The 13,499-nt window shown below is 38.7% G+C and overlaps 1 protein-coding gene across 1 annotated transcript in view; it reads right to left on the bottom strand.

Moving 5' to 3' along the window:
• Positions 1 to 13,499, bottom strand: part of fto (FTO alpha-ketoglutarate dependent dioxygenase) — a 141,641-nt gene that overhangs the window by 86,957 nt on the left and 41,185 nt on the right. The window contains exon 7 of the mRNA XM_088413839.1: positions 8,598 to 8,717. Within this exon, the coding sequence (XP_088269965.1) occupies positions 8,598 to 8,717 (120 nt within the window). The remainder of the gene's footprint in view (positions 1 to 8,597; positions 8,718 to 13,499) is intronic.

Below are 13,499 nucleotides of genomic sequence, written 5' to 3'. Positions count from 1 at the left end.
ATATGAGGAAATTACACAAAATCATATTCTCTAACATGACTAGACAGTCCTGACATCGGTCATCTGAAGTGGTCAGAATGCAGGTAGAAATTAAATTCTTGTATGCCTTTGTTTTTCACATCCCAGGAAAATCACCATGTATTTTGGACTACAGTTTAAGGGTCATCAGGTCATGTATAGACATGATTGCAAGCTCACTTGGTTAAAAGGTAGAACAAGTCGTTAGGCTTATTACTGCATATTAAGGGAAACGAACCAGTACAAAAATATAACAATTGAGAAACACTGAAATAACCCAACATTTACGATAGGGTTTCATCACATGTGAGGAAGCTGGAAACAGTGAAAAACAGGAAGGCTCTCGAGTGTGTGATCAAGTCCTCACATGGCATTTGTGGAGCATCCTTACCCTCCTTGCAGGACATTTACCACACATCATCAAGGACAAGACACACCCACAATACAATCTGTTCAAACTGCTGCCATCAAATAGACGCTACAGAAGCCTGAGGACTGCCAGGCTGGCAAACAGCTTCTACCTAAAAGCCATCCGAATTCTCAACAAATCTCTCACATGCTTATCGACCTCTTACTTCATGCATAAATTCTATTTTGCACTACATGATATTTGCACTATATTATTATCACCATTGCTTCTGTTGTTGTTTTATAGTTATTTGTAGTATTGTTTCACTTTTATTGTTTATCTATTTATGTATCGCTCGAACATGGAATGTAGTCTGCTACTCGAGAGTGAACCGAATACGAAATTCATTGTGTGGTATGATAATACTATACATATGACAATAAAAACTCTTGAATCTCGAATATGCAAAATAAACCCCCACAAATATGGGCAGAATATGCAAACACCTCTGAGAAAGGCCGTAATGTAGATTAGAAACCCAAATCTCTGAACGGCGAGGCACACGTTAACAAGTTCAACAGCATGCCGAATATACTGACTGCAAATACATGCCGGTATCCCGCTGATTTCAAAACGACCCACGTTTCCTTTCTGCCGCATTGTTAATGCATTGGGGATTTCCATCTTTCCATATCATTCATCTCAAAGTATATAGCATATGACAATATGTAGAAGAGCGGCAGGGTTAAACTTGAACTCACTGTGATTGTACAACAGACAAACGGCACTGTGACATTTGCCATTCACAACAAGCGCACGACCGAGGTACAAAGCCGGCGAGCCCCATTGGCTCCAGGTAACACATACGCTCGCTGGGAGCCGCCACCGCCATATCTGCCCGTGAAAATTCTCCAAAGGGGTTTAAGCGTTTACGCAGAGCACTATCAGGCAACTGCTGAAAATTCAGCTTACCCTGTTGAATGGGAACTTCAAAGGGAATGGCAAATTCCTTCACGATGCGACATTTTTCTCCCCTTCTTCCTTCCCGGGCTCCTTTTTCATTTGTATTCACAAACGAACGCTGTAACAGGCGTCACTGGCCGCATATTTTCTGATTTAAGGGAATAATAACAATAATCTTAGGATAATTTCTTGACGTTTGAATGGAGCAATGCTGTGGGTAAACAAGGCTGCACAATTATTGATTGCAAGACTGTATAAATAAACACAAACAAATGTATTACATATATTAGGATCGGATGTTATTTTTGCCCAGAAGAATAAAATATAACATGTAAGCTGGTAAACCATTAATGCTAAAATAACCAGTGACAAATAATGACTGCATAATGAGCCACAATTGCTCCCCAGTTTGTGAATGGGTGGAAAAAAATATACCTGGTGACGAAAATAATTGATACATACCATATTTATACATGACGAAGTATCAGAATTCAGTGGACTAATCTTTGCAGCCTTACCTGGCACACAATCAACCATAAAATAACCTAAAAATCCGTAAAACGTTTTCATCAACACTGTTGCAATAGGATCCTTTTTCTTTTCCTCCAAAAAATTGTAAGTTTTAAGTGATGAATCTGTCGTCACTGAAAAAAAAAAAACTGAAAACATCATACAAAACACAAACTGTAATAGAAATAAATGATGCGTTTTGAATATGTTTGATTGAATGGATTTTAAAAAATGGCGACAAGCGGGCAAAAAAAAGAAGAAAAACGAGTGCCTCTAAACATTGGCAACATTTCTTTAACATATGCCTTTTTTACAGAGCTCTCCAATATCAGAAAAAACTACCATTGCTTATTTATGTTTGGGCCTCACAAGAGAAAGCATCGCATTCATAATGTTTTACAAAGCCATCAAATAAATGGGAGAGGGGATTAATTGCCCCCGGCTCGACCTTAAAATAATTATTTGGAGCCAGGCAAACTCCAAACTCCAATGAAATTGATACACTTTGATAATTAGATTCTTGGCACTGACCCGCCGGAGTCAATAAAGGTTATTAAGGCCAATTGCTGTCTAAACGCATTACGGGCAGGGGTAAACTGTCCGTCCGAGTGCCCCCCCCGCCACTACTCTAGCAGCGCCAATATGATAATCCATTCTCCGTCCTGGGGCTTGTGTCTCCACTCTGCTGTACAAAAACCAGATTGGATTCGCTTAACCTTTTCCCGGACTCTGATCAAATGAGCTAAGGGCAATAACATTTACATTGACCCCCCCCCCCCCCCCCCCCCCCCCACATCAACATCCACGGCAGTACAACTCCACCGCCTCACCCCAACTCATACTTACTGTTTCTCAGTAACACATGACGTTAAGGTTGACTTCCTTATTGTAATTTCTAACCTACTTCTTCTGTCCTGCAAGTACTATAAGAAGCGTATCACAGTTCAAAGTTAAAGTACAAGTAAAATAAAGTTAACAGAGCTAACAAATCCTACATGCTAGATAGTTAGCATCACAGCAGTACTTTGGCTTGAAATAACTCAATTTATTATGAGTTGCTCAAGTGAGGTTGAAAAAAAAGTTGGACTTAAGATTTTAAGTCAAAACTAAAAAAAATAGCCAATTTCTGGCATCAATGTCCCGCCCAGTGTCAATTTGCAAAAATGTTGCTATAGTATATATTTATTCATGTTTTTTATTTCTTTTTCCGCTTCTGTGTCCATGTTGTTTCCATGTTGCTTTTGTGATTGCATGTTTTTGCCTCATTTCTACATTTGTTACATTGTGCCAGTTTCAACGTGTTTTTTTTAAAGCTAAAGTTATACTCTTGCCAACTATTGTTCTTTGTTCGAATAACATCATTTGATCCTCTCTTCAAACGTTTAATTCTAAAAAAAAATCATGAAAATCATGTATTATGCCTACTAATGTTGAATTGGATCAATATCGGCATTCTATTAGAAGTGAAATTTGTATCAGGACACCCCTATTTTTGTGTACAGTGTGATTTCTCTACAAATATGGAATAAAAATACGGGGTGGAACAGAAAATGTCATTAGTCATAACTAATGCATTCATAACTAAAGAGGTAAGTCAATAATGAAAATTCCAAAAAAAAGTACAGCCTCTACTAAATACATCCCCCATAAAAAAAAAAAAAAAACGTGGTTATGGATAATCTGTCATTGATGGAATTTGTGTAAAAAGGTAATATGATGAAAAAAAATTGTATTTATAGACATGACCAATCCGATAGAAAACAGGGAGTGACAGGCTGCGTGAGCAGAGAAGGGGAAGACACGGCCCCAATACCATTTCCAGTTTGTTATATCTTGATGTATACAAACATCCACGGGCTGGAGTGGAACCCGTTTATCATTATGAAAGTCTATTAATTTTTCCTTGATATAGAAAGAGTTCACTCTAACAAGGCTGCTGTCAAGGCGAGGCGAACGGGAAGGGAGAGCGGAAGAAGAGATTTCGCCACCGCAGCCGGCTCCGCCTTTTTGAAGTCGAGACGAGCCGCCACTGAAGTCGGGAAAAGTGACAAATTAGGTGGTGAGGGGGGGTGCTGAGCGAGAACTGCTAAATCAATTAAAGTCACACCAAGTGCATACATTAGCATCAATGGCGGGCGAGCACACACACAGAAAAAGAAGAAGAAAAATAAAAAGAGGAGGATGGGATGCAGGGAAAAACCCAACACATCTTTTTTTTTTTTTTTTTAAATATTCAGCACCAAGCCAAACTTCTTTCTCTGCCTATTGTGCATTGTGACTCATTGTTGCGAGTTTAACGGAAAATGACACTATGATGTGATGGGTGAGATAAAACATCAGGAGGGAACCAGTAAGACAGGTCAACACAGGGGAATGAATAACCTTTATGTTTAAAAGAAAAATCAAAGAAGAAAACTACTGTATACTCCCACAACACGTGGACATGTGAGTTCATGTGCTAAATTTGAGTTTTGAACTGGACATTAGAGCCAAGTCATAAGCAGTTGTGGTAAAACCCCAAAAATTTCATGTATACAAGTACTGAATAAAATATAGTTTAGTTTGATGATAGATGATAAACATTAAGATAATAATAGCCTGATATAATAGTAAATAAAAAAGTTATTGACTGATGACCTTTCTCTAAACTGTTGATAATTCCTGATTATAAAAATCAAAACCAAAAGCATATCACAAACTCTGACCCCAAATGTTATCCTAACAAAAGAATGGCTTACGTTTGATTTTCAAAACATGCACTAAGTGTTCATGGAACATGAAGCTCAGACTCTCGGGAACCTCTGACAACCTCAACTAAATTTAGGATTGTCTCTTATTGAGAAACAACACTTCAACATATTTCCTTGACACCAAATTCTATTTGGACAGGGGTCTGCTGAAAGAATAGAGCAACTTAGAGTGTTTCAGAAAACAGACAAAAAACATTTTTTTAGCAAAAAAAAAAAAGTAGGGATCGGTAAATTTGCGAAGAAAATTAATGTAAACCCGATTCCCTTCCTCAGTTACTTTGTAAGGGAAAACAAATTCCAAATCTTTTGAAATCCTACAAAGTATACTTCACTAAGAGGAAAATGAATATATATAAACTGAAAGGCTAAATACATGTTCAGTAACTTTTTGTTGTAATGAATGCAAATAACGTAAATGTTCTTTTAATGAAAAAGCATAATGAAAGCAATAAATATTATACAAATATAACAAAACTGCTCTATGGGCTGTATAAAGGCCTGCAGTCCATATTTTGCCCACCATTGCCCTTGGTTGCAATTTGCATGACAAGATATTATCAACTGCCAAGTATACATAACCTAGGCTAGGTTTGGCATGAGAGCACCACCACAACTCAAACAAATACACCTCGGTGTGCTAAATATGACAAAAGCAAAGGAAAAGATGTTTTTCATGCTCTTTTATGACGACGCCTGGAACCTCTGGCCGTTGGGTCTGACACGCCCGGAGACGTATAAAACCCCAGGGGAACTGTTTACGTCCAAATGCTCATATTATAACATTGTGATTTTGGGCATGTTTTCATGACTCAAATGCCCATTGGAAGACTTTCTGTACACTGAAAGATTCCAAATAAATGCAATAAAAAGAATGTGTGTGTGATGTGGAGGGTCTTGATTTAAATAACTCAAGAGAAATGTGGTGTGATCCCCCCCCCACTCACACACTCCCCAAAAGGAGGATAATCTATAAGTCACATGCATGAAGTGCTTTTCATCAGCGTATGGATGAGGTCGATGCACGGGGATGTAAATATTGCTTGCCAGAGCAATAAATGTTGTCTTTCATCACGACGCCTGAATTATTACGGTTCCGCGCCGGGCAAATGTAATATTATTTTTGCATCGGCTCAATGAATGGACAAAATGGGGGAGACGTAAAACAAATAAACAAACCAGCAGTATGTCTATAAAAATTGCGTTATTTATTGTATATTTAAATCCATCCATACTATGAAGCATGTCTATACATTTTTATTTTATTAGAATTATTCAGATTTTATTCGCTGTATCTCCGCACAGTGTATTTTTTGCATTCATTTATGCATCAAAAGTGATCTCGAATTCCCTTATTCTTACAAACGTTTCTTATTTATTGCTTTGTTCTTTGTTTTCATTTCGCTGAACTTCAATTCTAGCGAACAAACTGCGTATGCTTATTTTCTTTTATATCAACTTCCAGTTGTGTTGATAAACACATTGCACATGTATTTAATTATTGATTTTTTAACTGTTTTAATTATTTTAACAGATATATATATATATATATATATATATATATATAAGCAATATTAATATTTATAGATACTAAATGTTTATCATTAAATTAAGCTATTATATCTTTTTTCACTATCAATTTTTTTAAAAAATAACGTCAAATTATGTGCTTCCTTGTGGCTGTATTTTATCAAGTGATGTAAACATTTACAAATATACACAACTTGCATCGATTAAGTGATATTTATTATTTTAATTTGTTTTTTTTTCATCATTTTGAACGACCACGATTGCCGCAATATACCAGTGCAAGAAAGATATAAATCTTTGTACATTATTTCTAGATATAATTCCAAGACTTATTAAAATGTGAAAAGTTAAATGCGATACAACGCTTCATATCTTTGAAGCACGTAAAAGAATGGCAAATGCAAGCGCGCATTCAGCCAGGCTCTGGCTTACCTGGCTGCTCCGCAACATTAGGAGAGCCGGGTGACACCACACAACACAAGGCGGGAGAGCAAGAGAGAGAGACCTCACATTTCACTTGATGCCCTTCTCTAAATGCGCCTCCAAATCACTCACTTCATCTTAGGGCCCCCAGAGGCTGCGCTCCAGATGAGTTTAGCCCCCCCACCACCCCCCAAAAAAACCTCACCTGCCCACCCACTCACCGCCAGGCAGCGCCTGGACAGTGAGTGGGCGAGAGAGCTATGGATAGAGAGGGGAGAGTGAGTGAGCGAGTGGAGGTGCTCTCAGTCTTTATCCCCGCCTGAGCATTAGATGTGATTACTGCTCAGTTCTGCACACTGACACAGACTGAGAGCTCCTCCAGTCACTGTCGGTGGGCGAGAGACTCAAGGAAGCAGTGAGAGAGAGAGAGAAAGAGGTTGCAAAATAAGAGGATGCTTCAGTGATACAAGAGTGCCCCCTGCTGCTTTGAGCCTCAAGCCTGTTACACACACACACACAAATACATACACACAATCATTTTTGAGCCCAAACACTGTGCGTGTATGTGTGTGTAAACGTGTGTGGCACATGTGTACAGCAAGATGGCGGAGACTTAATTATGAGTGTGACATTACAAAGTGATTCCTTTACAGTGGTGTCTGACTAATAGCCGCGTCCCTCCGCAATAAAAGTGTCTGCCAGGCTGCGATTAAACAAATGACACATCTTTAAGAAGGCGCCCGTCCGTCATGTTACAATAAACACGCGCACAAACATGCACGCCCGCCGCCTGGACGATGGGCATTTATTGGGCACCGCGTCATTTGGGTTGACTTTTGTCTTCGTGGGTATTTATGTTGGTCAAGGAGTTCAAGCTAAATAATGCTTTTATAGACGTTTTTACATTAATGGCAGGTTATTTTTTGATTATTATTAGTGAGCAGTAGATTTAAGGGTTAGTGTTATGGTGCGAACTCAAAATTTGGTTATTCTTTGGCACAGTCGTGTTGGGTACAAGTAGCTATGGTATGTCCATATACTGTCCTGCTTTATCCACATGCTTTTTCTCCGTTTTTGTGTTGATTTTATGGAATGTTTTGTTTTGTATTTGCATTAAGCATGCAGCGTTCACACTACAATAATTTGGGGTTAAATATAACACAATTAATGGTCAAAAAAGGGCAAACCTAATATGTGGGCCGATTTGACCCAGGTTGTACATAACTACCCATTTAGGGTTTTTCTTTTAATCATAAATGGGTTATTTTTTTAACCAAAACTTATTGTAGAGTGTTTGTATTTCATACACATTTTAATTTCAACATTTGAATCAAAATCCTGTAATTGTGACAGGAAATGTACAAATTTCAGTATCTTCTAGTATTTAGTATACACACACACACGAATCCTGACCTTGAACATAATTTGGAAATTCATTACTGTATGGACTATTGTAGTCACTATTTCAAACATTTTTTTTTAGAAAACACACATCTCTAAGAATCACCTGTATGTTCAAACCGCCATAATTTTCCTTATATTAGAGCAGCTTTGAACTTATTTTTACACTTTTTGAGAAAACTAAAAGTATAAAAATTGTGCATGACGCTTCCCGGTATGCTTATCAACTATTTAATGAGTTATAGGGAAAGCACTGAAAAAAGACACTAGGGACCTGAAATTTCCCCCAAATGGGGACAACATGTTAAATTTCAACATGGTACGACCACTCAGTTATCACAATACTAGGAGTGTGCTTTCCCTTTGCTAAAATACAGGAAAAATTATGCGGAAGAAAATGAAGCAAAAATTCTCAAAATACTGGACAAGGATTAATATAAATTATTTTCTACTTGTTGTGTTGACAGTGTCAAATATCAAATGCATGTAGATTGCATTAGGTTTCATGATTTTTCACCCCAGAACTTTTCATCAGACAACTCATGTTTTGAATTAAATTCTTTTTTTAAATGTCAGTAGCACTTGCTTTGCTTCAAAACCGCTCTGAAACATTCCCCCAAAAAATCTGTCCTTCTTAAGCCCACAAAAAAGCTCACCATGGTCTCCATGAGCTTCCAGTCCTTCTCCAGCTCCTCCATGGGTTTGCCCCACCAGCTGCAGAAGCGCGTGTAGCGCCGGCCCTGAAACCAGTACTGCCTCAACCACTCGAACTCCACCTGCACACAAGCCAACACACATGTAACGCTTTACGGCCTTGATGGAAGAGCCAAGTAATAAGCGGCCTTTTTGTTTTCAGTTATTAAGCACAACTGATCACTGGCGTAACCATGAAGCATTAAATCATGACACTTTAATCCCATCACGGCAATTTAAGGGCGAGCCCGCTATGCCGTCCTCGTCTGTTCTCACATGATTTACGCTGTGGTTGTAAATTACCAGAGTCAACTTAAATGCATTAGAGTGAACTAATGTAGTACATGATTTCATGTTCCAACAGTCTTTAAAGGGAACCATTATTGTTTCAAGTGGGAAATAGGAATTTGGAGAGCGCAGTGTAAAAACAGATAAACACTGTAAAGTACAGTAATAACGTATTTGCAATTGTCTATGGGCAGTGCAGGAATGATGAAAACAAAACTGGATTGTATAGACAATGTTGTTTTGTTTTGACTTTATTTTAGAGGCTAATTATTGTAAGCTTATTCAGTTATTTAGTTAGTTACAAGAGAGGAACTTATATTCTGTACAAAAAAAATGGTTTCATACCGCAATATTTCATTGCCGCCGATCTACCAAATTTGACAGTTAATTCTCATTTTTGCACTTAATGGTACAGGCCCTTTGTTTGCCCTACCAGATTGCTGTATGATTAAAAAAAAGACGTCTGTGATGATGGAGAACACTTAAAAACATAAAATAGTTTAGACATTTGTGTAACATTTCACCATTAATTGGGTAAAAACTCAATGAGTCAAATGATTTTTTTTAAAATGATTAAAAATAGTGGTCACATATTGATTTGACAATTTTCACATAAAGTCCCGTACTAGTGTTATATTTTCCACAAGCTTTCTTACTAAATTATGTTAAGATTTTTAACGTAGAATTACTGGTATACTGAACTTATTTTGCCATTTTCATCAGTAAAAAGTTCATATGTCTATACTTAATTTGAAAACGAACATATTTTTTCACATACAATTAATACCTTCAAAAACACTTTTACGCGCACTATCAACTGAAAATGACATCACATGTACTCAAAGCTCAGGTAACAGCCAATCACGGTTCAACTTGTAAATGTCACATGATCAAAATGTATTTTTTTTTTAAAGGGATAGTACACTCATTTAGCCTTTTCAGCAGCAAAAAACTTAACAATTTGTCTATAATTAATTGGATAAATATTTTTAATGTACGATTATTACCTTTAAAAAACGTTTTCCTCTTGGTGGACTGAAAATGACATCACCTTAGTTTAGCATCCCGTTAATATTGTGACAATAACAAATTGTTTTCATTCAAATTTTTATGAATTGATTTTTTTATTTGTTGTATGACCGCTCAGAATAGTGTGATTTACCAGACTGAAAACAACACAGTAAGCAGTCTTACCCACTAGAACACCTGCAAGCTCCGCCCACTTCCAACTATCCCGCTCCCCCTCCCCTCTCGCCTCGTTTGCGGATGACAGTCTCGCCTACCGATACGCTCCATCTCCTCCACTGGGACTGTATTTTTATTCCCATTCTTTTGAAGTGCTGATTTAATCCTTGCAAGGACGCGGCATACAGCCAGGTGTTTCTAACCGCGCGCAGGTTTTCGTGTTTGTTCTTTACGTCGATGCCGCCTGTGCCCTTTGTTTGCATCCCTGCCTAAAAAGTTGCGGGCGTAAGCGCGGATGTCAAACGGCGCCCCCCAATTGCCGCCGATGCGAAGATGATCCCGTCCTCCCCCAAAACGTCCTACAAAGCATCATCGGCGGCCTAAACAAAGAAAGCGGCACTTCATTTTGACAAGCGCACTACAAAAAGTGGAGTTGCACACATTTCAAATGGGATGTGGGCGCTATTGTTTCCTTTGTGAGAACTACTTGGTTTACAGTACTTCTAAAGGAGCTTTTGCCCGTGTGTACAACAGGCCCTGTTTAACATTGCTTCGCAAAGAGTAGCGGCAAGCTTAGGCAGATGAGGTGACAAGTAGGGAAAAAAAACATGAAAAAAGCTTGTTTTTCTATTTAAAATTTTTGGAGTCTATTCCTACTTTCTCATTGTCAAAGTCTTGATTTTCAAAAGAATAACAGAAGTCACTTCCATTGGTCTAAAAGCACAAAACGGCTGTATTTTACTGCGAAAACCAAAAGAAAAAAAAAAACGTACCCATACACAAAATGTAACTGCACTTTGGTCTATGAATTGTGCTCGTAACGAAAAGAGAGCCCTTAATGTTAGTCACAATATCCTCCTGGGACCCATCTTTATTCCTTTGTGTCCAATATAGTGGACTTTTTTTTTTTTTGGCCGACATTTTTGACTCATTCGAGCTACCCTACTGAGTCCTAGTTAAGGACAGCCTGCTCTTTTAAAATTACTTCTCATGTGTTTGGGTGGGATGTCATCAACGTTGCAGTCTTGTTGACACAAAATGGACATAAAAGTGGACACAAAGGAATAAGCTGGGTCTCACGGAGATAAAATTGAGAAATAACTCTTGATTTTACAAGAATAAAGTCCATTAGGAGGAGAACACTTGTTATAAACACACATGAGTTAATATGAAGTAAAATGAGGACATGGACTCCATCCACTTTCTATAGCCGCTTCTGCTCACAAGGGTCGCAGGCTTGCTGGTGCCTACCTCAGCTGACTTTGGGCAGTAGGCGGGGGACACCCTGAATTGGTTGGCAGCCAATTGCAGGGCACACAGAGCAATCATTCACGCACCCAATCATACAAGTTTACCTTAAAACTAATAATCGTCCCCAATGACTGAAAAAAACAATATTTCATTTTTTGGCACCCCCACTTAACAGTCGATTCATTGTTACTTGCATAGTAACGCAGAATGAAAAATGAGTTCATGTTTAAGTAGTAATGGCACTTTCTTGTATTTCCATATTTCCGACGTGTAAAAATCGGTCAAACAGGCAGCTCGATTTTAGAGCTTCCACAGGTTCTAGTGTTGTTTTTTTCTGGTAGTATGTGATGTATTATCTAGTGAAGAGGAAGAAGACAGGATCATGGCTCTGATCCCAGCAGGGATGACATGCAAGGACCGGGCCTCACCGGCACCGCTCCGAAGCCTCTCAGTGGCTCCATACAAGCCAGCCTTCAAAGAAATGTCATCCTTTCTGCTCCCCCGTATCCACTCCCCTTCGATCACCGCGGCTCAAACAAACAACAAAGCCGCGGAGGCCCAATATCGGACATCCTTTCCTCCCTTTTCTGTCTTCTGATTGTCTGCCTGTCCTTCCGCTAGGAGAAAACAAACCGCTTTGAGCCGCGGCGGACTTTGTGGAGTAGTGGCATTTTGGACTGGAGCGTCCAGCTGAGCACTACGAGGGTGGATGGGTGAAAAGAAAGAGTTGTTGGGTTTGGTTTTTCCTCTAGCGGCTCCCCCGAGGCGGTTGCTGTCATCTCTGTAGGTGACGGACACACCAGCTACACATTAGTCGAACGTTATGCCACCTGGCTGCCCACTATGGCCAAAAAGACAAGCGGCCCTTCTTTTTTTCCTCCTCCCATTTAATGAGGCACATTGTTTCGGTTTTTTTCTTTATAGTATTCCCTTAGCGGACCCGATCAATTTCCAGAGGGACGACGGGGAGCCTGAGGTGGGAGCTGATGAGAGTTGAATCGACCCCTTTCCGTTGACTTGTGTTTACTTTCCCCCAGAATGACCTCGCGGATCAGGTAGAAGAAAATCACACACACACATACGCCACCTCAGGTAGGCTCCAGAAACAGGGTTATGATTGTTGACTTGATTGTGCAGCAATCTAATTGTCATGACTGGACGATACTTCTGTGATTGTCATAATTTGCCAAGCGATCAATGATGTGACAGATCAGCTACACAAATTATCTATTGTATTAGTGTGACTGTTCATTTTATAGTTGTAGAAACATTTGCAATAGCATCAGTTCCTTATATGTTGTATTTACTTGGTACTGTAAAATAATGTAATTACAATATAGTAATTTAATTACAGGAAGGCCCTCTACACACCAAGCAAACATCTGCAGCTGGAGCTTGTCGTGCGCCGTTAGCTTGGTGTGGCGAAACATCGTCAGAACGTCTGTTGCTAAGCTTGGGAAAAGAGTTTTGGGCCGATTGGGCGTGTTGAATTGGGTCGGTGTTGTTGCAACAATCTTCACTCTGAGTGGCTGTTTAACTAGAGAATTAGCAAGCAAGACGAGACGAGAACCGAATGTGACAAACGAGGAAAAAAACAAGCAGGGCAAAAGGTTGAAATCCATACAAAGACAGTACTGTATACAGTAATTGCTCTAATTTTTTTTTTTAAACATCCCAACTTTTGTGTTCAACGAATTGGCTACCTGGACAGAAGAGCACAAGGAAATATATCATGAATGAAAATGAAAAGTCTGTTTATTTGGATATAACTAAAGCTACAAACATGACATCAGGGATTTCGGTCTTAAGTTGTTTTTTCTTCGAATGCCTTTTGAGCATGGCAAAGATTGTTAAATTGGAAAAAAAAAATTACATATACAGTAGCTATTTTATAAATACTTTTGTTGATATTTTAATCTTTTATAAACAGTATATTGTCCAATTAAGTGCAGTAGTTAAAGAATTTATTTAAAGAGAGATTTTGCAGCATCTTGTGATCGGATCTGTGATCAGTTATTAGTTATCATTTTAGTGGTTCATTATTACTGCCATGATTGCTCTATTACTTTTTTTTGTTTTTGTTTTATCGCTTACCTTATTATTTGCTCGATTATGGAAGGTAGTCTGCTTGGGGGAGGGAA

This window comes from Hippichthys cyanospilos, chromosome 4 (assembly GCF_059441005.1).
Source record: "Hippichthys cyanospilos isolate Australia breed blue-spotted pipefish chromosome 4, RoL_Hcya_1.0, whole genome shotgun sequence".
NCBI lineage: Eukaryota > Metazoa > Chordata > Actinopteri > Syngnathiformes > Syngnathidae > Hippichthys > Hippichthys cyanospilos.
The sequence above is the reverse complement of the archived record's forward strand: the minus strand, read 5'-3'. Positions and strand labels throughout refer to the sequence as shown.